General features: G+C 54.4%; 1 protein-coding gene and 1 long non-coding RNA gene across 14 annotated transcripts in view; both read right to left on the bottom strand.

Annotated features, from left to right (window-relative positions):
* The window catches only part of TSPOAP1 (TSPO associated protein 1), a 66,223-nt gene extending 52,757 nt beyond the window's left edge, over nucleotides 1–13,466 (bottom strand). For 8 of the 13 annotated variants that reach the window (XM_062629702.1, XM_062629703.1, XM_062629709.1 and 5 more), the window contains exon 1: nucleotides 12,729–13,462. In XM_062629702.1, coding sequence (XP_062485686.1) covers nucleotides 12,729–13,022 — 294 coding nt within the window. In that variant the 5' untranslated portion in view covers nucleotides 13,023–13,462. Of the gene's footprint in view, nucleotides 1–12,728 lie in introns of all 13 variants that reach the window. The other 5 variants (XM_062629708.1, XM_062629711.1, XR_009966853.1 and 2 more) reach the window with 4 other exon arrangements.
* Nucleotides 13,467–19,272: 5,806 nt separating this feature from the next.
* LOC134169286 (uncharacterized) lies at nucleotides 19,273–21,640 on the bottom strand. The gene is made up of 2 exons (XR_009966852.1): nucleotides 20,228–21,640; nucleotides 19,273–19,817 (listed from the first exon to the last, which is right to left on the bottom strand). It is a non-coding gene; the product is annotated as an uncharacterized LOC134169286 (long non-coding RNA).
* Between the last annotated feature and the right edge of the window lie 1,068 nt (nucleotides 21,641–22,708).

Here is a 22,708-nt window from a genome sequence, read left to right as displayed (position 1 = left end):
CTGGCAGTGTTCAAGGCCAGGTTGGACACAGGGGCTTGGAGCAAGCTGCTCTAGTGGAAGGTGTCCCTGCCCGTGGCAGGGGGTTGGAACTGGATGAATTTTAGGGCCCCTTCCAACCGAAACCAGGCTCTCATTCTATGATCTAAACTAGCTCCAGTTAAACACTAGCAGAGCTAGCAAGAGCCAGGCAGGCAGAACACAAGCCGTGACACTCCAGACTCATGTGCTGCTCTCCATGGCTCAGGGACTCAGCAGCCTGCAGCACTGCTCAGCTTTTGGAGGTGATGAGAGCACCTTGCCTGCTTTCCCATGCCACAACCCAGGTTTAGCCTAGGAGTCAGGCCCTAGGCTCTGCCCTCTCTATGTCTGTGTCTTCTCTGCTTGGGAAGAAGGCAACACACCAGATTTTGCAAAACACCATCTTAATTTTGTCACATCAAAAGCAGCAGCAGCTCTGTTGAGAGCTCACTTGTATATAGTCTTGTGGTTACTGCTTCCTGCTCAGAGCAGCTCGCCACAGGCTCACTGCTGAAGCAGGCTCCCAGAAAGTATTTTTGTGCCTTAGCAAAGCTTGTAGCCAAGCTATTGCTTCACAGCTGCCATGTGGCAGCACAAGCTGCTCATCCCAGGGAGACCCAGGCAGATGTTCCCAGTGCTCAACAAGTCTTTGCTGGTGCAGCCAAACAGCCATGACCTTCCCGGTGCCCAGCTCTGCTCCTGCAGTATGCAAGTCAAGGCTATGAGAGAAAGATCCCTCAGCTACTGAAGAAATGCTGCCCAAGTTTCTCGATAGCAGGAAGCTGGACAGGCAGTTCACAGCACTTGGGTGCTGGTAAGCTCTAGGAGGTCTGAGCCTAGCTGAAACTCGCTACACTTTTGAACAATACTGTATTTTGGCTTCTAAATCATGTCCATTGGGGAAATAGGGCAGGAGACCAATGCTACAAAGTCCACCCCATTGAATCCCCCAAGCATGGCTGCCATGACCATGCCATGCCTCTCCCAGCCTCTCCCACCTTTATGGAAAAACCTTGGCAAAGCAGGGAGGGAAAACACAACTGAAGGAGGCTGAAAACAGAAGAAACCCCTCAGAAGCTAACACCCAGCCCTGCCCACCAGCCTCACATGGTGTCCCAGGTCCCACCAGACCTCTAAAACACCAGGAGGGGATATTAGGTGCCATGAGCTGTTAGGCCTTTGGCAAGTGGTTTCTAGGTGTCCATCCTGCAGAAATCCCAGAGTTTGAGAAAACTGGAGTGACAAGCCCCATGGAAAGAGATCATGCTGCTTTCCACTTGTGGGAAATCAGCATTATTTTCCCTCTATTCTCTTTTTCCCTGCCTCGGGCACACAGGCACAGTTGCTGCCACAGCACCCCAGCAGCTGGGTGCTCTCCAATGACTCAGGGCTGCTCCTGAGGGTGGTTAGGGCAGACACAGGAACCAAAGAACTCCCCAAACTCAACAACCTGTAGGCATCCAAATGCTCCCTTGGGAGCCACACACCCTCCCTGGTGCAGTGCTCAGAGACCCAGTATGAGATCCTGCAGTATTGGTCCCATCCCTGCAGGAACAGTGCAGTGTCCTAGAGAGTATTTCCCCCATTGGCAGCTCCAGGAACAGCCAAGTGCTTCTTCGGGCTGGGCACCTATGCAAGGGATGCTGTGGGTGCTGATGGGGGGACAGAGCAGGGTGGGTATATGGGGGGGATGGGGGGACAGGGCAGGGTGGGTATATGAGGAGGGGGTCCTTCCAGCATCTCCTGTGCTGTGTGTGACAGCACCTTAGGCTGTTTCACTGCCACTCCCAGAGCCAAGCAGGCAGCCCCTGGAATGAAGTCAAGATGCATTATTTCCATCTCCTTGATGCTGCTGAGAGGCCTCAAGCTTCCTGTCCGTGGTTCCTTGCACTGAGACAGGCCGAGCAAACTTAGCAAGTAACTTCTGTGCTTGGGGTAGGAGCTTGAGAGCTTTTACAGAGGAGGTGATGTGCTCCTGCCTCTCCACATCAGGCAGGCAGGACATCAGGCAGGCAGGACTCTGACATCCTCAGTCTCATGTTTCTGAAGGGGTCAATTGGCACTTCCAGCATGGCAGGGGGATCTTTTGGGGACCTACATTCAAATTTCTGCATTTGAAAAACCATTTCTGTAGCTATAAAACAACATCATCAGCAGGCAGGATGCAAAGACTCACAAGCTCTCACCCCAACCCCAGCAGGCCACTCGCAGCCAGTTCAGCCCAGGTTTTGTGCCAGGACTCAGAGCTCATGATGTAGCAAAGACTGGGATGTCCTTTCCAGTCCCCTGGGGGTTGCAGGCTGCCCGGGTGAGGTGCCGTGGAGCAGGAAAGTGTGGCTGTGTGCTCCAGGCTGGGACCAGGCATGTAACCAAGCCTCCCTGCTGGCAGCACATCCCACTGTTGGCCACAGCTCCTTGGGACTTTGCCTGGAGAGGCACAAGGGACGTCTGCAGCAAGAAGACATGGAGGCAGGAGATCCCTGCTGAGCCAGGATGTCTGTCCCACACTGGGACCTCACCACCCAGGGAAACTTTGCCAAACCTTCTCACCAGCACCAGCTGCATGGGCTGAACTGTCCTCCATGGCCACATAGAGCCCGGAACTGACAGACTATCTGGATGTCATCCCACACTCATTAAACATTCATTTCCTATAATGAAATAGCTTTTAATTTATTGACCACTCTGCTGTTCCTTAAGGTTCCCACTGCATGGTGCAGCCTGGCTGCAGGCCACGCTCGGTGCCCCCACAAATGGTGCTTTTTGAAAGGAGCTGGAGGAAATCATTAGGGAGAAGAGGCAAAGAGGCTTCCCCCAAAGATGGAGGCACGCAGAAGTGCCATCAGGAGCCAAAATCCAACAGCATCCCTCAGTCAGGGAGGTTTTCACTGAGCTGGAGACAGCAGGAGTTAAGGCTGAGCTGACACTAAGGGTCTCCAGGCAGCCACGTCTTCCAGAGCAGGAGCATCCTTGGCCACTGAATTAACCCAAGTGACATGTTCTCTGCCGACAGTGGGAAATGATCTAAAACCAGAGCAAGGCAGAAGAGCAGCAGGGTGCTGAGGGAGCAGACAGCACCTCCCCTGTGCAGCAGGCATATGGCTGAGAAGCATCCTACTAAAGGGAAATCGTCATCATCAGTCGCCTTTTTTGGCAGGTAGAGCCCAAAATACAGTATCTTCAGGATGCACTGAGAAGGAGCGAACAAAGAAAAGCCTCAGCGTGGCAGCTGCAAGAAAGCTGCTGCTTTCTCACCTCAACATTTCACAAAGCACCAGAGCTGCGGCAGCTCTTGCAGGGAGAGGTGCCCAGCCAGGCTGCTAAATGGGTCACGCAGCCAAAATCCCCCTGGAGCACCCAGCATCCAGCACAGCCTTTCAGGTCCTGTGGAAAACTTGCAGGAAGCCATTTGAGGGACAGTAAATCAAACGTTGGCAAGGACAGCCGCTGCCTGCAGCGCTGCACTGCAATGCGGCTGCCGGTGCCTCGCAGCATGGCCTGGCGCGGGCTGGCAGAGAGGGCTTTCCCCCACGCCAGCCCTGGGGAACATGCCAAAGCCTGAGCCAGCCTGGCTCCAAAATCCCTGTGGAGAGCCAGGCAGGGAGGAGGGGTTTACCTGGTGGCCCCATGGGCACGAGGTCCCTGGTGGCCTTGGAAACAGGTGGTCTCATCCGTGATTTTAAAACATCCAGAGTTTCAGGATGTATAGGATATACAAAATGTACAAACATACAGGATGTACAAAATGTCAACGTGTCCCTGCAGGGAGTCCACTGTCTGCAGCAGATATGGGTCCAGCTGCTGTGTTTGCTTAGCAAAAGCAGTCTCAAAACCACCCTCCTCCCTTTGCAGACACCTTGCAGACCTATTTCCTAGGTGAAACTACACCAGCTCTCCTGCTATCTTGGATCTATTAGACCCACCACTTCTCCATTTGAAATGATTGTCACCAAGCCTCCACCATGTCAAAGCCCTTTAGCTGCTCGTTCCAGCTGACTTTGGTAATTAGTTTCCTTAGTATCTCCATCCTCGACACCTGAAAATGAAACCTGTCACTGCCAATCCATTTTCTTCTCTTCCATCAGGTTTCAAGGGAATCAGCTCCCTCACAGAACAAACTCATTTTCCGTAGGCTGCTCTTCTGCAGTGCCCTCACTGCATGTCAAAAGCAAGACAAAAATAGCATCACCTCCTGTTCGGTCAGTGAGCAAGAGCAAATCCAGCCACTGCTGGCCCAGCGAGTGTGCCTCACACCGCGGCAAGCACCATCCCTGCAGAGGTACAAGGGATATTTCTGTTAAAGATATGGAAGAAGTACGAGGCATGCCTGGGATGCCGTTGGGGTTATTCTGCCACTCCTTCTATAGGCTGGCTGTGTCCCACAGTTCTGCTTCCTTCTTTTTGCACCAGGTTCCTGACTGCAGGCACTTCTCTGTTCTTCCGTTGACTTCATGGTACTTCCCCACCAGCTCCTCACCCCGTGAGCTGCAAACTCCCATTTCCATGAGTCAGCATTTTCTCCCGCTGCCTGTCCCTCTTCCAGTCTACTACTTGCCTTTATTTATGTGATTTCCTCCTTTGTCTGATTTTTATCACCCAATGAAACAAATTCGTGGAAGAAAACATCCATCCGAGGCCATTAACTTCAAAGATACAGCCTCCAGCATGGGGTATGCTGGCTCCACAAATTGCAAGATACCAAGAGAATATTCAGAGAAACATTCACTATGTATTTGCGCTCTCTTACACTTTCCCCAGGCTTCCTCTCCTGCATGCTTTCTGACCACTGACAGCTCTTCATGTGTTCCTCACAGTGTATCTAAAATGAGATCTGCAGCTAAAACTGGAGTCTCACAAATTCAGGTCCTCTCTATCTTTAAACCTCCTTATGGAAACACCATCATCAATCCCAGGAAAACAAGCCCAGCTACTTCAGGAGGAGAAAAATCAGCTCAGTAGCCCTGATTGCCCTGGCTCAGCTATCTTTCAATGAGCTCAGCTTCTCCAGCCTCCTAACCAGAGAGGAATGAATGTTCCTGCAAAACTGAGACAAGGAGTAATGTGAGTGGAAAATAAACTTTCAAGCAGAGGCAGAGCATCAGGTCTCCAAAATGCAAGGCTGCAGCCGGGTCCAGCATGTAACATGGTATTATTTCTCACCTTTACAGCAGATCTAGGGGTTTTGCAAGCAGAAGAGAGAAAATGACACTGCAATACCACACAGCTGCTGGAGAAGCAGCTCTGAACCGCTCCTGATGTACTGCGCACATGTTTCCTCATCTTTCACGATCAGACACAGAACAGGGCAGTCAGTGGAGAGGGACAGGGGATTTGGAGAAACCCTTTCCTTCCCCAGGGAGCAGTGCCCAGCACAGAGACTCACAGCAAGGGGTGCTCACAGGGATGGACCTGATGGGGACTCTAACGGAGTGCTGCTCAGGGTACAAGTGCTCATCTGGCTGACCAACTGCTGGTATCATCAGTCCTTGGCTTGCTCCTAGCCCAGCTTTGCAGTGTGGTGCAGAGACCTGTAACCCACACTCCTTCCAGCTGCCTATTTCCTGCCTAAAGCAGAAGCATGACAAAGTGCATGTGGCCCACACAGGCTTTCCCCAGCTGTGACCCAACCTCACTCCACGTTAAACACAAATGGTTTTGCCACCCCAGGATGTGTGCAGTCAGACACTGCTGCTGCCAGCTGCTGGGATAGGATCCATCCTTGGTTACCAGATAACCTGCAGCATGGGGTTATGCAAAGCAAGCTCCTGGAGTCTGACAACAGCATCACCTTCCTGCCCCTGGGCTGCTCTGTGAACCCTGGGCACCTTGTCGGGTCTTTTCCCACCTAACACCCTGTGAGAAAGATGTCTGCATTTCATAGGACAAGAAACACGTACAAAGCCTGTTCTGTCAACTACCACCTTAACACTGGTGTACAAGCTTCTCTCTTTTATCAGCTTTCAGAAAGATTTGGCCTAGCCCCCCTTCAGTAAAGCAGGACTGTACTCCATCCCCACCATGGTCAGGGAACATGAACAGTGTCTCTGTTTCGTTGCATGGAAGTGCATGAAAGCCAGGCTGTATATCACAAAACATAGTTTGGTTGTAAAATTCAGGTGCCAGGACAGCCATAGCAGATTTTTTTAGGTGCTGCTGAGGAAGTCACTGAACCTGCAGAGAAGTGGGCTCAAGCAACAGAATTTCCACTAGAAAAAACCAATACGTGGAAGAAGCAGGAAGTAAATGTGTTAACATCTTCAGTGCAAAACCAGAGAGACTTCGCAACCTCTGCTCCTTGTGTACTCATGCACACTGCCAATCATGTCAGCTAAAACAGGAGTATTGCCTTCTATAGACATTTTAAGGGCTTTTTGTTGTTTAGCTCTGAGCAAACGTTAGCCTGCAGCTCCCAGCACTGCAGGCTCAGGCCCAGTCAACCCCAAGGTCTTTGGGGAGCATCTGGACTCTTTTCAGATGCCGCAACAGATAATTCTATTTTATGAGCTTGCATAAGAAAGAAGAGTAACAACCCAAACTGGGGAAGAATGATAAAATTCAGCTCTTCCCAGGTTTGGTATTTTGATGGCTGGAGCTGGGGAGATTGTTCTCTGATATCTCATCTTTCTTGTAACAGAAACTCTAATCCAAAGAAACACTCCTTAGAAAGGCCTGAGACTGTGCTACTGATGAATGCACTTGGGAACCAAGCAGCTGTCCCTGAGCTGTGTGAGGGCTTCACCCTGGAAAGCCACTGAGCTGTGGTTCAGTAAATCCGCTCCCCATACAGAGGTGCCAGGGCTCTCTAACAGGATCATGGCTTGAGAAGTTAATACCGGGTTTCCTTCCCTCCCCAGAGCCCCAGCAACAATATTTGTAGTCTCGTAAATTTGCTTTATTGAGTGGAGGGACTGGATTACCTCCCATGTGCAGCTTTGAAGAGGCACATGTACTTCTCCACCTTGGAAGATACGTCAAGGAGCTGGAGTGACATTTTGTATGCACAGTTCAGTTTTTGCCCAGATATCTGCTTTGCTCTCCCCCACCTCTTCTTGTTTGCAAAATCACTTGCAGTTTCCCAGGGGCCAAGAGTATCCTTTCTGCTCGGTCACATTGGCTCAAAAACTGTTCTAGATGCCCAGGCTCAGGCATGCCAGGAACAGCATCCCTTGCCCCTCTCAGTGAAGAAAGAACTCATTTGTGGCAATTGCAGATTTTGTCCTGGACTGAGAAGCTCCAAATCTCCAATGGCTTTAACAATTAGCTAAAAGAGAGAGAGTCAAAACTAAGCCCTTGAACCTCTCACAAGGGCCGGAAGTGCTGTCAGTATGGAAATCATAGAACCATGGAATGGTTTGTGTTGGAAGGGTCCTTAAAGCTCATCCAGCTCCACCCCCTGCCACGGGCAGGGACACCTTCCACTAGAGCAGCTTGCTCCAAGCCGCTGTGTCCAACCTGGCCTTGAGCACTGCCAGGGATGGGGCAGCCACAGCTTCTCTGGGCACCCTGTGCCAGCGCCTCAGCACCCTCACAGGGAAGAGCTTCTGCCTAAGAGCTCATCTCAGTCTCCCCTCTGGCAGCTTAAAGCCATTCCCCTTGTCCTGTCCCTACAGGCCCTTGTCCAAAGCTCCTCTCCAGGTTTCTCATCGGCCCTTCTAAGCACTGGAAGCTGCTCTAAGGTTTCCTGGGGCCTTCTCTTCTCCAGGCTGTTTTCCATTGAATGGCAAGAGCAGTGGAAGAGTTAGTAATTGATGCCCAGAAAGGTATTTTCCCAAAACTGCTTAAGCAGATGGCTGGGATACAGAAAGCCTGCACCCACAGCAGGAGGAGGACAGCGAGGCTGCCAGCACTGCACATGACATTTTCCTCATGTTATTCCAGCAGGAAGGAAGGCTACAGCAACAGGACACCCAAAACAAGCAAGCAAAGATATTGGCAAGACCCCTCACCAAAAATTTACAGAGGGTGAAACGAGAAAGATGCTGAGGCGAAAGGTCACAGTGCCACAATGACCAAAACCAACGTGGTGTGGCAACCCTGTCCCAATAACAGTTAGTCATCACCAGTCCAGAGGAGCCAAGGACAGAGTGAGGAGGCAATGGCTCATCCTCCATGTCCCACCAAGTGACCTGGCCAATCCATTTGGACCTGTCTTTGTACAGAGAGTACAAGCTTTCTCAGAAAGACAGTTAAAATGAGAATTACCTTTCCCTTCAGACAGTCTCACTTTGCCTTTTCTTCCATTGATTCCTACAAACAAAGTCCCCCTGGCTCTCCACGGCAGGAGCTCTCTGTGCTTGGCTGTGCAGTCACAGTGCTTGCAGAAAACAGCACTAGGTCATTTGCATGAGGCTGAGCATTGCCAAGACAAGAAAAAATAATTTACTCAGATTTTGAGCAAGATGAAGGACGATCTTCTCCTAATTGGGATTGCAGGACATGGTGTCTGTAACAGCAAGAACTGGCTTCATTGCCCAGGAAGACCTTCTTGCCCTACTGTTATCTTTTAGTCTGCTGACCTACACTTTCTAGTCAAGGGCACAGCTCTACCTCAGACATTAATAGTTTTTCATCTTTGCTAATGGACAAATTGGAGCTCTGGAAAGACCACGAGTTCCTGCAAAAGGCACTGAGCTTATTAAGTGCAGCTTGGCCTGAACACTTGACATGGGGGATCTTTACCAGCATTTTATAATTCTTACTTGTCCTGGGTTCAGCAGTAGCAGCCAGTTTTCTCCTTCTTAGTAGCTGGTGCAGTGCTGTGGTTTTGACTTTCGGCCTGGTAGCAGCGCTGATAACACTGATGGTTTTAGTTACTGCTTAGTAATGTTTAATCTGACCAAGGACTTTCTGAGTCTCATGCTCTGCCAGGGAGGAGGGGAAGCCGGGAGGAAGCAGAGGCAGGACACCTGACCCAAACTAGGCAAAGAGGTATTCCATACCACAGCACATCATGCCCACTATAGAAACTGGGGGCAGCTACCCAGAAGGGTTAGATCGCTGCTCGGTTGTGCTGGGTATGGGTTGGTGGGTGGTGAGTGGTTGTATTCTCTTCCCTTGTTATTACCCTTATCATTGTTATTATTGGTGGTAGCAGCAGTGGTTTGTGTTATACCTTAGTTACTGGACTGCTCTTATCTCAACCCGTGGGAGTCACATTCTTTCCATTCTCATCCCCATCCCTCTGGGAGCAGGGAGAGGAGGAAGGGGGGGGGGAGTGAGAGAGAGAGCTGTGTGGCTGAGCTTAAACCATGACATTACTGTATCTTTATTTTGTGTTATTAAGCCCCACTGGGAGCAACAGGTTCTTTTGTGGATATTTAAATTCCTACTGACTGGTCTAAGCATTGGTTTAAGCATTTTTAGTTGGGTTTTATGGATTTATTGAATATTCTCAGCTCCGTATGACCTCAAGGGAAGCTGAGGCTTGGCTTTTAAGAAATTCAGATCCAAATCAACCTCTTGAGATTGAGAAGTAGTCATGATAGCCAGCTTTTAGCACCCAGAAGTGCTCCTTGCTTATGTGGTTCATGGAGCACCAGAACAGGGATGTGGTCAGTCCTTTCTGGAAGTGCAGCTGGCAGGCTGGGGGGAAGAGTAATCCTGGAAGGGAAGGATGCAGGGAATATGCAGAAAGTGAATGACCTTGCTCCTCTCCCTTCTCCAATTTAGGGTGCCAGAAGAGACCTTTCACTTCAGCAACCTGCTCCCAGACCATCCTGTGTTTCCAGGGCCAAAGCAGATCCCACTGGAGCAGCATTCCATAAGAGATGCAGACAACTGAGCTCTTGTGGGAGGTGCTCTAAAATCTGTCTGACAGCATTACAGGAACTTTCCAGCTTCCAGCCACACTGTATCTGTGCCACTTTAACCCCATTCTTTCTACACAGACATTTTTCTTCTTTGATATTCATTATTCTGACTGGGATCCTACGGCTGCAGTACCTGGAGATTCTCAGCAGGGAAGTAATTTCTTACCTGCTGTGTCCACATAGCGAATTTGGAAAGCAAGACCAGAGCAATTTCAAGAGCCCAGGACCAAGAATACATTTATGACAGCAAGCCACCAGGTAGCATCATTCAGTGGCAGCATAGTGGGACACATGACTCTGCAGAGGAGCTCTGCAGTGAATTGCAGGATACAGGGGCACACAACAAATGGATTGGAAGACATGGGCACAAGTTGCAGCAAGGGAATTTCCCACCAAAACTAAGGCAAACATCCCTCTCCACGAGAGCACTGCAGCCTCAGGACAGGGTTAGAGAGTGGAGGGATCCCAGCCCTTAGAGGTATTCCCACACCTGCCTGGTCAGGCCCTGGGCAACCTGCTCCAGCTCTGGAGCCAGCCCAGCTCGGGACAGGGGTAGAATGGGAGGCTCGCCCAGCCCATCTCTCAGACTCCAGAGTTCCCCTTGCCAGTTCCAAATGGGAGAGGGACAACAGCTCTCAACCCTGTGCACTCAGGAGGGACCTGAGCAAGAAAGCAGAGATTAACCTGACCTATGGATAGTCTGAATTTCTGCCTATGGACTGTCCCTGAGGGAATGGCAGAGTGATAGTGGCATAGGCTGGGACACGCAGCAAGAGCTTCATCATAAAATCAACATCTTTAATCAATTCTGTCAGCAACGAGCCCTCAGGAGGCTCTTCCCTGAGCTAGGAGATTACACCCTGGAGACAGCTGTCCTGTTTGCATAAGGTACCTCTGACATCCCAAGGACAAATGTCCTAAAGGAATCCCAGCTCCAGCAGCAGGACACCCAGTGCCTGCGTGTTCCAGGCTGGCCAGGAAGAGATGTGTTTTTGGAAGGCAGCTGTGTCAACATCCCCTTGTCCCCAGCTGTGACACAGCACCTTGCTTCCCATGAAGTGGGTTTGAGGATGTGGCTTCAAGGATGTGGCTTCCACAGCTCAGCAACACTTGTCCTGCTGGGGCCAGCAGCACTGTGGTCCCTCCTGGGCCTTTCACATCACTAAAGCCACTTGATTTCAGGAGACGATGCTGGGAATTTCTTTTTCTTTTCCAGGAAAAGACAAGTTACCCTTTCTGGGGATCAACATCAGTCCTAAGGATGGCACTGCCATGGTACCACCAGCACTACCACCGTAATATCACGGTACTACTGTGTCACTACCACAATACATCAGAATACCACCAGGTACCACAGCACCATCGCTCTGACAGCATTGCTGCTCTTGATACACCATCAGTACCATCAAGTACTACCTTGGTGCTACCCTGGTGGACTGGTACTGTGATAATCTCCCCATGCTGCTGCCAAAACCCCATGGGAGTGGGAAGGGAAATATTAGTCACCCATCAAGCCAGGACCCTCCAGGATCATGGGGAAACACACAAAGCAGTCTAAGGAACAAGGCAAAGTGGATGGCAGGTGCTCAGCAGTCACCAACGTGGAAACCAAGTGCGATCCTCACACACTCCACCACCACCCATCTGAGATCAGATAGAGCTGTTGCATGGCCCCCACCCCACAGCAGCACCCACAGACACCCCTTTGAACCAGCCACCTGTTCCCAGCCATTCCCAGCCTTCCCACGTAGGCTTCCCCAACAAGGCACAGTCCTACCCATCCCCTGTCAGCTGGCTCTCAGGAACAGAAAGAAGACAGTGTTTGACACAACTGATTTGACTCTCAGGATGGAGAGAAAAGAGGGTTGGGACAAGAAATCCTTCCCATTCTGCTGCCCCATTTTTTGACTGGGGTGTTTCTGGAATGGCCAGAGGCTGTGGTCAGGGGCAGACTGAGGACTGTGTGGTTCTGTGGAGCCTTTCCCTGAGCATCACGATGAGCAGCCCCTCAAAAAAGCCCTATGAGAAACTGTGCTGGAGTGGAACCATTTTCACTGGGTGGGTTTCCAGCAGTGCTGTTTCTCCTGTGGGAAGGTCCAGCTTGCCCTCCAGCCAGGCTCAGCAGCACACCACAGGCTTGGCTCACAAACTTCCTCTGAAAGCCGGATCAGCTCTGCTCAGCTCTTCTCCCCCATGCTCAATAACAAGCCAAGAGCTGTCCCTTAAAAGGAGCTGCTCCAGGGGATCCCAGGAAGATGGCTGATTTTACCCGTGGGAAAGGAGGGCAGGCTGTCCTAAGCAGGGCGAGCTGATGAACTTTTGTGGCTTGGGTCAAAGAGGTGAAACCCTGAAAGAGCCTTTTGTGCTGTTTTAAGAGAGGTGCTGCAAGGGGCCAAGCATTGCATTGCCTCGAGGTACCCCGGTGCTGTCTGCATGGACAGGTCCCCCCGCAGTGGAGATGCCTCAAGCCCTCCTGGGCTACCCTGAGCGAGTATGGGATGCTCTGGAAGGGGGTGGCAGTGAATCGTCCTTGCAGAGCCATTGATGCTGCCGAAGTGAGGAGACACCGCAGGGAGGGCTCGGTGCTGGTGCAAGGGCTGTCTGTAGCAGGTGGGCTCTGCCCTGTCAGAGCTCCGGCGAGACCTGGACCAACTCCAGCTCCAGCCGGGTGGAGGCAGCTGGAGACCCCCGCGGAAGGGCAGCAGAGGCGGCAGCCCCTTTCCTCTCGTGGCAGAAGCTCTGGCAGCTCCCCACGGGGAAGGTGCTGGGGGTGGCTCAGCCCCAGCCGTTCCCATGCCCATCTCGTACCGAGGTTACATCCCCCCGATGCCTCGACGCCTCTCACCCTCAAACGCTCCCACCCGCACCCCGCCTGCCAGCAGCCCCCCGGAGCCACCTTACCTGGGGGTGTCTGTCTGTCCGGTCACCTCCGAGCCCGTCCATCGCCCTCAGCGGCCTAACGAGCTCCGGTGGGGAACGAACTCGCTGCGGGTCCGGCGGGGGGCTGCGGAGGGTCTCTGGGGACTCCTCCTGGGGCCGGGGTTCTGCGGGCCCCTCCGGCTCCGGGGACAGCCGGCAGCTCGCCCTGTCGCTGTCCCCCCTCACGCTTTCACTCGTGCCCGGGTCCGGGCCGGCGGGGACGGCATCGCCCGGGGCAGGGTCAGCGCTGGGCTCCCCGAGCTCCGGGTCCTGCATGGCAGGGACAGGGCTCTGGGCTCACTCAGTCGCGGCGGGAGCTCCCCGTGGCTGCGGGAGCCGGCACGAAAAACGCGAAGGCATCAAAGCAGCGGCGGCGGGAGCAGCCCGGGCCGCACTCCCTCCCTGCGAGGACGGAGGCGGCGGCAGCGGCGGCGGCAGCAGCAGCAGCAGCATCCCTGCGCCGGGGGAGGCTCCATCCCCGCTGGTTCCACCGGCTCGGATCGCAGCCCCCCCCCCGCCCCGTACACCGTACAAAGGCTGCTGCCCGCTGCCCTCAGCCCCCCGCCGCCCCCGGCCCCATTCCCGCCTCCCGCCGGACCGGGATGACGTAGCGGAGGGGCCGGGGGAGCTGCCGGCCCCTCACCGTAGCCTCGGGCAGCCCCCGGCGCAGACGCCGCCGACTCATCAATATTAAACTGGGCCCGGTACCGGGCGGGGGGGGGGGGAGACATCACCGCGCCCCCGGCCTCCAATAGCGGCAGCTCTGCCGGTTTCCATGGCAACGGTGCGGGAACGGGGCCCGCTGCCCGCTGGCTGCGGCGGGGGGAGGTGGGGAGCACCCCGGGGTCCTCGGTGTCCCGCACCCCAGGGCAGGGGAAGCCTCGGGACAGGACCGGCCCCACGGGTGCTCGGCTCTGCCTGAGGATGTTCGGCTTTGCCCCAGGTGATGCTTGCCTCTGCCCCAGGTGATGCTCTCCTCTGCCCCAGGGGATGCTTGGCTCTGCCTGGGTGTAATCGGCTCTGTTCCGGGATGCTCGGCTCTGCCCCGGGGCTGTTCGTCTCTGCCCCAAGGATGCTCAGCTCCCACACTTTCCCTCCGAGGGACCCAAAACTCAGCCTCCCACAACACAGCATGCTAGAAACAACGTGCTGCTGAGCCCACAGGCAGGGCTCGGCCTGCAGCGGCTGTGGTGGACAAGAGGCAGAGGGGAACAAGGAGTCGGTATGATCCAGAGAGACAAGAGCTGACAGCATAAGGCTATAGGAAAACAGGGCACTGCCACCTCCAAGTGGTGCACAGAGCAAGCAGTCATGTGCGCTCTCCCCCTGCCTCATTGTGTCTTTGATGAAGATCACCTCATTCATCAGGCCACGGTGTTCAGCAATGCTCAAGCAAAAGCCACCAGGCCACCCTAGGGGACATCCACCTGCCCCTGGTCCCCAGCCCTGTTCAAAGCTTAACCCAAGCAAGGTTTGATGATCCCAAAACCACAAGGGGCACACACCTCACACCACTGCTGGCAGAGGGGCATTTTCTGCCTCCCCCACGTCCTAGATGTGACAGCAACCTCCAGCCCCACTGCCGGTGCCTCCCCACCGCTGGGGGTGCATTTGGCATTTCACAGCGTGTTGCTCCCTTTGTGTTCATGGCTCCTGCACCAGGAGAGCCTGCTCTGGGCCTCCTGCTCTACGGGGGTGCTGTGCAGGGCACCTTCCATGCCCCCATCAGACACCACTTTGTGAGCACCTCCAAGAGCATCGTCAGCATATCCAGATGTGTACTGTGCAGATGTGTCAGCTCTTGAAATGGATGCCACTGGCTATGTGTTGTGTGTTAGAGACAGCACAGGCAAATCACCACTGAGACAGTTATTTCTCACGGCTGCTGCAAAAGGTGTAGGTGACCCACTTAGATGGAATCCTGTGCTGAGAGGGGTATCACCGGGTCTGTTTCCCATCTCACAGCATGCAGGAGTCTGCCACCCCACCCAAATCCCACCTCTCTGAGCCATCCATTTTTAAGAGCTGGGGGGAAACCCCAAGCTGGTGATGAGCAGTGAATGCAGCCAACAAACCAAAGGGAATATTCCAGAAAACTGATCCCACCTACCTGTGTTTTATGGTACCTGTGTACCTTCAAAACACCAGCTTCCTCTTCCCCTCCAGAACCAGCTCAGGATAAGTCCCACCACCTCCTGCTGCTGGGTTCCCCCCAGTCCCTGCCCATGACTGTCCTGCCATCCCCCCCAGGAGACACCAGGCAGGATCTCCGGGTGCTGCACAGTGTGGAACCAGGCCCAGGTGCTGCTCACTCGCTGACAAGACAGAACAAGTGGGTTTAATTAGCAGGAGGCGAGAGCCAGCAGTAGGAAGGGAAATGCGCTGCTGATAAGATCGCACGGTTGCAAGCAGTGTGCGCGCTGCTCACAGCGCGGCCTCCTTGGAAACCCTGCTCCAACACGTCTGCTTTGGCACTTCCACTGCCACGTGCTGCTCACTGTCTCTGCTCATCTCACCTAGGACATGCTGCCACCACAGCCCCCAGGTAGCTTTCTGCTTCTGCTCCTCGCCAGTGCCAGACCTATGTGGTTCCATGGCATTCCCAAGATCTGCTGCCCTGGAGAAAGAGGAGCCACCTGAGCAAAGCCAGGCACAATTTTGGATCTCCCACCACTGAAGGCCCCAGTTAGGTAAGGAATGTCCATCAGCCCTAGGGAGGGGATGTCCCCTGGGGCCCTGAGCTTGGGAAACTGGAGATGCTTAACTCCTTGACAGCTATTTAGCCAGCTGCATAAGTCAAGGCTGCACAGCATCCTTAGAAAGGAGAAAAGAGAAATTCATCTGGGCTATAAACAAAGACTCAGTGAATCAGGAGCTCCCTGAGTTTCAAGTCAACAAAGTCTTTATGAGAATTATGGGAATGGGTGCTGCAGGCACCCCCAGTCCTCCAAGTCACCCGGGGATCTTCTGTGGGGCTGTTCCATGTAGAGGAAATGGGCCAAAGCACTTCCTAGAAAGACCCTTGAGGCTCTCCCAGGACTTGGGAACCTACAGGCTCAGGGAAAAGATGTGATGATATAAAGCCATCAGTGAAACATGGGTAATTTCGGAGAGCTCAAGATCAACAGCTCAAGTCTGGGAGTATGAAAAAGGATAGCAGCAGAGCCCTCCAGCAGCACCCACTGCTCTCCAAAGGCCCCCAGGAAGCCAGGCCTGTGTATGGTGGTGCAGGGACAGGGGTGCAGTGCGTGGTCCCCAGATCCTCCTGCCCTTTTCAGCTGGGGAGCAGCAATGATTGGGCTGCTGTACATTGGGCAACAAATGAGAAGCTAAGTGTGATCCCAGCACCACAGGGTCCTCACAAACCACGGAGCCATCCCATGGCTTTTGAGCAGGACACTGATAACAGGGTCCCTTGGCAGCCTGGCGTGGTTCCATCTGGAATAGAGTTAACTGTCTTCCCAGCAGCTGGTGCAGCGCTGTGTTTGGGTTTCAGTCTGAGAACAGTGCTGATAACACGCCCATGGTTTAGTTGTTGCTCAGTAGCACTTGCCCTGATCAAAGACTTTTTCTCATGCTCTGCTGGGGCTGAGGGGCATGGGAAGCCGTTAGGAAGCAGTGAAAAGACACCTGACCCAAACTAGCCAAAGGGGTATTCCATCCCACAGCACATCATGCTTGGTATATGAACTGAGGGGACTTACCTGGGAGGGACCAGAAGCTGCTCAGGTTGGGCTGGCCATCAGTGGTGAGTGACTGCATTGTGCATCACTTGTTTCTTCTCAGGGGGGCAGGGTTTTATTATCCCTTTCTCTCTCTCTTTATTTTCTATCACTATTATGTTTTACTTTGATTTCCATCATTAAATTGTTCTTATCTCAACCCATGGGTTTTATCTTTTTTCTAGCTCTCCTCCGCATCCCACTGGAGAGTAGGGGGAATTAACAAGCAGCTGCATTTAGTCGCTGGTACTTTGGTTGCCAGCTGGGTTTAAATCAGAACATAGCCCCAGAAAACATAAGATGAATCAGGACCAGGGACCCCAGCCAGAAGCAAGAGGAGATAGAGCCAGGACTATGGACAAGGCTACAGCATATATATGGGATCCTTTTGGGGTGGGAGGCCAGAGACAAGCTATGTGCAATGTGGATCTGGGGTCCATCCCGAAGATATGGCTGGAGACAAGCTTACAATATCAATTCAGAGGCCACCTAGGAGACAAGACCAAACAGAGGTTTACCTACATCAAAGCTCAGCCAAGGACAGAAGGCCCAGTCCTGAGCTTAAAAAACGCCTCTGGCCTCAAGCAGCAGGTCCAGAAGGTGAGGCTGCTCAGGGAAATTAAGAGCAATTAGTGCCTGCTGGGTCCTGCTGAGCTCCCCCCGGCTCTGGGGGTGGCATTGCTAGGGACTGAGGGGGCTTGTGAGAGCTCCACTGTGGTCTCAGCTGGGGCAGGAGGGGTGAGGACCAGCACCCCAGGGCCATGCCAGCCCTGGGGGTCCTGCTCATGGGTGTTTGGGGGGTGACTTGTATCAGGCCTCATGAGCACCCCCTGATTGGGGTAACTGGTGGGTGCCAACACGTTTCCACTTCCTTTCCAGCAGATCCCTGGGGGTGGCCCCAGCCAGACACCCCTCCGGCCACTGTGCATGAGTGAGCTCATGCTGGCGACCACAGAAACCTCCAGCAACACAAGTGGGTGCCTGCTCCCCACCTCCATGCAACCACCTCATGGTCAGGGGCTTGATCTGACACGTCCTGGTGTGGCTCAAGGCCACGTGCCCGCACTCCTCTTCCCCCTGGTCCTGCCACCCCCAGCAGCAGTGGCTGCTGGTGGGATCGTGCTGTGGAGCAGTGCAGGGACCGAGCCCTGGTTAAAAATAGCCTGGCAGAAAAGGGGATGTGGTGGGCTGGCCCTGCCAGGGTGATGGTGCAGCCTCAGCCACAGTGGCCCGGCACAGCACGGCGTGAAAACACCACTGCATACTCTGGGGCTGGGGCAGGAGAGTCTGGTTCACACCCCTCATGCCGGCAGAACCTGACTGGGTGCCTGTAGCCCTGCCTGTAGCACTGGGACAGGCATCCACATCTTCCTCAGCACTCAGAAGGATCCCAGTCCCAGTCGCTGCCCTGCTCAGGGCATTTCTGGGCATGCAAAGCAGCAGCGACCTGGGACAGCCCAGCCCACTCACTTCTGCCCCATCAAACAGGGGCAAGGACAAGTAAGCCGAGGTCCTTCAGAGACCAGGGGCTCCCCCCAGTAGGCAGAGGACACGTTTCCCTGTGGGAACCTGACAAAAAGCGTTAAGTCCAGAGGGAGGGCACTGAAAAATGGGGTTGTGGCTTGTTTCTTTTCTGTTAAAGAAAAGGAAGAAAGTAGCAGTTTCTGTTCTGCTCTCAGCAAGAAACATGTTTCAAGCGTGTTTCTGCTCTCAGCAAGAAACATCTCTCTTGGCAGTGAGCTTCCAGTGGCTGTAACATCCGTAACCGCAGTATAGTCCTTGATCAAAACCACTCTGTGTTTGTCCTTCCCAACACCTGAATATTCATTATTAGGAAGTGAACTTTCAAAACTTCCGCATGTGAAAACCTTGGACTTGCTTTTCCTTGGCAGCAAAGCAGGAGCTGCTCAGGGCCCTCTCACAGGCTGCTGGGGCTTGGTGGGGGGACGGATGGACGGACGGACAGGGGGTGTTAGCTATTTTCATTTTTACTGTGTAGAAGTTTGCCTCCTTGTGACCATGGCGACAGTTTTGGTTTGATGGTCTTTTCCCTCCCCATCCCCTTTGAACAGTCACACTGCCAGGGAATGGGGGAAAGCTGGGACAGCAAAGAGAAGCAAAACACCCTCCAGTCCTTTCTGCCAGCCTGAGGAGGGGTCAAAGGGAAAGAAAAATACCACGAACTCAATGAAGCCACCCACAGGCAAGACCAGCACACGGTGCTCTACAAAATGGGGAAACTTTCCATCAAGCTTTGGGCTTACAAGAGGGAGGGAAAAAAAAAAAAAAAGTGTGCTTTTATTATTTTTTCCTACTAATTTTAGCTGCCCTCTCCCACGGGAGGAGATGGGGAGTGACCGTGTTTGGGAGCTGATGTCTGGGGACAGGGACCCTCCTCCTGTGTCCCTGGAAGCTGGGCTGGTTTCAGACACAATCCCCCCAGGAAGGAGGAGCCCTGGGTGTGGAGCTGGGGGCAGACACGGGCCACGGGAGGGACTCCTCACTCCATGTGGAGACCATGGCTGGGGCTGCCGCAGGACACGCAGCTGTGCCAGCGCGCCCTGGGGGGGCTGAAGGTGAGAGACCCCTGTGGATGGGCTGAGATTTGCCGGCTCCTCTTGAGCTGTTTCCACCCGCACCCATGATCTCACCAAGGGTTTCCCAGGGCTCTGAGCATGGTCTGCAGCAGTGTGCACGCTCCGTGTGTGTGTTGCTGCCAGACAGCCCAGTGGACCACGGCCCCAGGCACTGCACGTGTCTTCCCTGGGTTTGATTTCCCAGGAGCAGAGTAGAAGGTCCACAAGTCAACACCGAAAGAGTTTTATTCAGCAGCTGCCCACCCTGCTGCACCCAGCAGTCATTTGGCAGCACAAAGCCACTCAGGAGCCCCTGTCCACCTCCCATCCCTCTCCGCGTTGCACGTGGCCATCACCACCCATCTCTTCCCAGGGCTTTGCCACACAGAAAATGAAGGTGGGGGTAGGGGGAAACTGGGAGTTGGAGGCTTTGCTGCCTACCTGGCCTCCCAGAACGGTGCTTGCTCCAACCCAACAGGCCCCTCCACCGCGCACGTGGGGCACCAGGCCATAGGGCCCCTCTTCCCATGTGGCACAGCCCATCCTCCTCTCTTGGACAGCCTGCGATGGGCCCGTGGGTCGCGGCAGTGCTCTCTTCTCCGTAGCCCACAGTACACTCATCCATAAAGTAGGAAACACTACACCCTGCAGTGCTGTTTAGTAGTGCTTTCTACTTTATGGGTGACTGCACTGTCTCTCAGTCCGTGTCCGGCAGTCGCTCTCCTCCAGCGATGTGCTCACTTCCGCCCGCGCGGGGCCACGTCCCACACCCCCTGTGTCCCACGCGGGCCCCCCTCAGTGTCAGCACGGCCAGGGATGCAAATCACAGGGGACACGGAGCCTCTGCAGCATCACCTCCTGCCTTGGGGAGCTATGCCAGGCATGGGCACCGTCCTCGTCCCCACAGGGGAGATACTTCTTTGTGCTCCCTTGTCTCCACTAAAACCCCATCCTGGGCACAGGGGACATCCTCACCTTGTCCCCATGGGCAACACTGTACTTTATACCTCGTTGTCCCACCTCAAGCCCTATCCTGGGCACAAGGGAATTCCTCACCTTGTCCCCAACGCAGAGAACCCACCTAATACCCCATCCTGGTCACAGGGGACAGCTTTGACTTGTCCCAAAAGGAAGGACCCCCCCTCAGACCCCATTCTAGTCATAGGAGTAAGTTTGCACTTACCTCCAAAGAGAGGAATCCACCTAATAATACTCCATTCGGGTCATAGGAGACCACTTTGACTTGTCCCCAAGCAGGTGACTCCACCTCAGACCCCATTCTGATCATAGAGAACCCAATTGCCTTGTCCCTGCTGGTGGGGACCCTTTCAGACCTCATCCAGGGTACGGAGGTCGTGTTTGCTATGCCCCCATGTGAGGCTTCACCCCATACCCTTTCATAGAGGACCCCTTTGCTTTGTTCCCATGCCGGAATCCCACCCTGAACTCCATTGTTGCCTTTCAAACCGCAGAGGATCCCATGAGGACCCCCTCATCTGGATCCCAAAAGTGAGATCCCATCTCAAACTCCACCACTGTCCCTCTAATCCCACCTGCATCACAAAGACTCCCCTTGCCATGTCCCCATGATGGGACCTAACTTAACTGACACCCTGGTCACAGAGGACTCTTTTGCCTTGTCTCCATGGTGGGCATCCTACAGAAAACCCCATTGCCATCACCCTTGAAATGCCCCCATGGGGGACTAGGTGTCATCCCTGCCTCCTTATCCCAAGAACACTTTGCCTCACCCCCCTGCCCCTGAAGCCACAGGAGCTCCGTGGCTGGCGGCTCCCCATGGGACTCCACCTTGCCCCATCTGCCAGTCACATGGAGACACTTTCCATGCTCCCACTGCCCTTCAGGCCATGCGCTGGGGGTCAATCGGGGGTCCCTGCACCCAAAGCCACATGGACCCTCACCCCGCCAGCCTCACCTTGTCTGCACCGCCAGCCTCCATGTCACCCAGTCTTGTCCCCACTGCCACTGAAAACCCCCTGGGTGTCACTTCTGCTTCGGGTGCTTCCTGCCTCCACCCACCCGCCAGTGTGGTGCCTCCTCCCCCCGGCACCCCCCTCCTGGGATGGGGCACCCCCTTACCTGTCGTCGGCCCCCAGCACCCGCTGCCCCCCCCCACAGTGGAATCGGGGCCATGGCCACCAAACCCCAGGAGGCCCCGTGCTGCTCCTTGAGAGCCATGTGGGCACCTTGGATGGGTCCCCCCATTACCAGGTCAGGGCACAGGTGGCCCACGCTGGGTGCTGGTGGCACATGCCAGGTGCTGGTGGTGCATGCTGGGTGCCGGTGGTGTATGCCAGATGCCGGTGGCCCACGCTGGGTGCTGGTGGCACATGCCCGGTGCCGGTGTGGTGAGGTGCTGCATGGAGTGATGGTGGCGGCGGCCAGAGAGCAATGGGCCCCTGTCCGTCGTGGGGCTGCTTTTAACCCCATCCTGCCCACGTGGCCCCAACCACAGGAAGAGCCGTAGCTGCTGAGGAGATAACGGTGCATGGTCCCACCCAGCACCACCCCGCAGCCTGACCGCAGCCAGCCCAGCGAGGGGCGAGGGGTGGCTGCTGCCGAGCACCGGAAGCCGTTGCAGAGCAGCCGATTGTGCTCTCCTGGGCCTTGCTGCTGAGGGCGACAAACATGTTTGTGCAAAACACAAAGAGCAAAAAGGGCTGTTTGCGCAGGGCGACAGGAACCAAATCCACCCCCTCCCAGCTGCGTGGGGGCTGGGATGGCCACGGGGCTCCACCATTGCCCCTCGCGCCATCCTGGTGGTGGGACCTGCACAGGAGTGAGACATTCCTAACCACAGAGAGAGCTTACGGAGGGGTCTGCAGGATTCAGGGTGCCGCCCAGTATAGGGGCAAAGGAGGTGGGGACATGGGTGCCAATGGACTGTGAGCCCTAAACGTGATCTTTCGGAAACACGTTGCCCAAGAGGCGTTCTGGAGCCTCTTACCCACTCCATGCTCTGCAACACTAGACTTCCCCCCGCCCCGGGCAGCTCTAACGGCTGACAGGGATGTGAGGCCCCGGGAAGTAAAGCAAAGGCCAGGTTCGCAGGGTTTGCATGCCGGCTTGCAGTAGCCAGCACTGCTCGATGGCACAGGGGCTGGAGCTCCTGTGTGTCATGGAGCAGGGGGTTTGCACAGCCAGCACTGCACTGCATGCTGGAAGCATGCCCTGCCACAGTGCCAGGTGAAGCTGCCCATGAAACTAGTCTAAAAACTACGAGCTAAAGCACAAAAGGTGACTTTAAATGGGATTGCATCTGCCTGTGCAATTGTTTTCATGTGGCTTTGCAAATGGCTCTTTTTTTTAGGCCAAAATTATTCACACTCCACATTGACAAGCTGGACGGAAATGTAAAAAAAAAATAAACCTATGGTGAGGTTTGCAGAAGGCAGCGGAAGAGCAACGTCAAAAATAACCGAGCAGCAGCACAGTCAGAAGTGATTTGACTTGAGCAGCACATGAGCTGGTAGAGGGGGCTTTGGTGGAAAGGGAGCTGGTTGGGAAATTCTTTTCAAACGGAGATTGAACTGCTCAAAAAGTTTCACTGGGAGAAAACAGCCCCAGACCGTAAGTGGCTGGAGTGAGCCTGTCCGCCTGCCCAGCTGGCCCCAGTGGTCTGCCCTGTCTCCCATCCTTTGCT

Source organism: Pezoporus occidentalis, unplaced genomic scaffold (genome assembly GCF_034315485.1).
Source record: "Pezoporus occidentalis ecotype Australia unplaced genomic scaffold, CSIRO_AGI_Poc_V1 ctg340, whole genome shotgun sequence".
Classification (NCBI taxonomy): Eukaryota; Metazoa; Chordata; class Aves; order Psittaciformes; family Psittacidae; genus Pezoporus; species Pezoporus occidentalis.
Note: the sequence above shows the minus strand (reverse complement) of the source record. Positions and strands in the feature narration are given on the sequence as shown.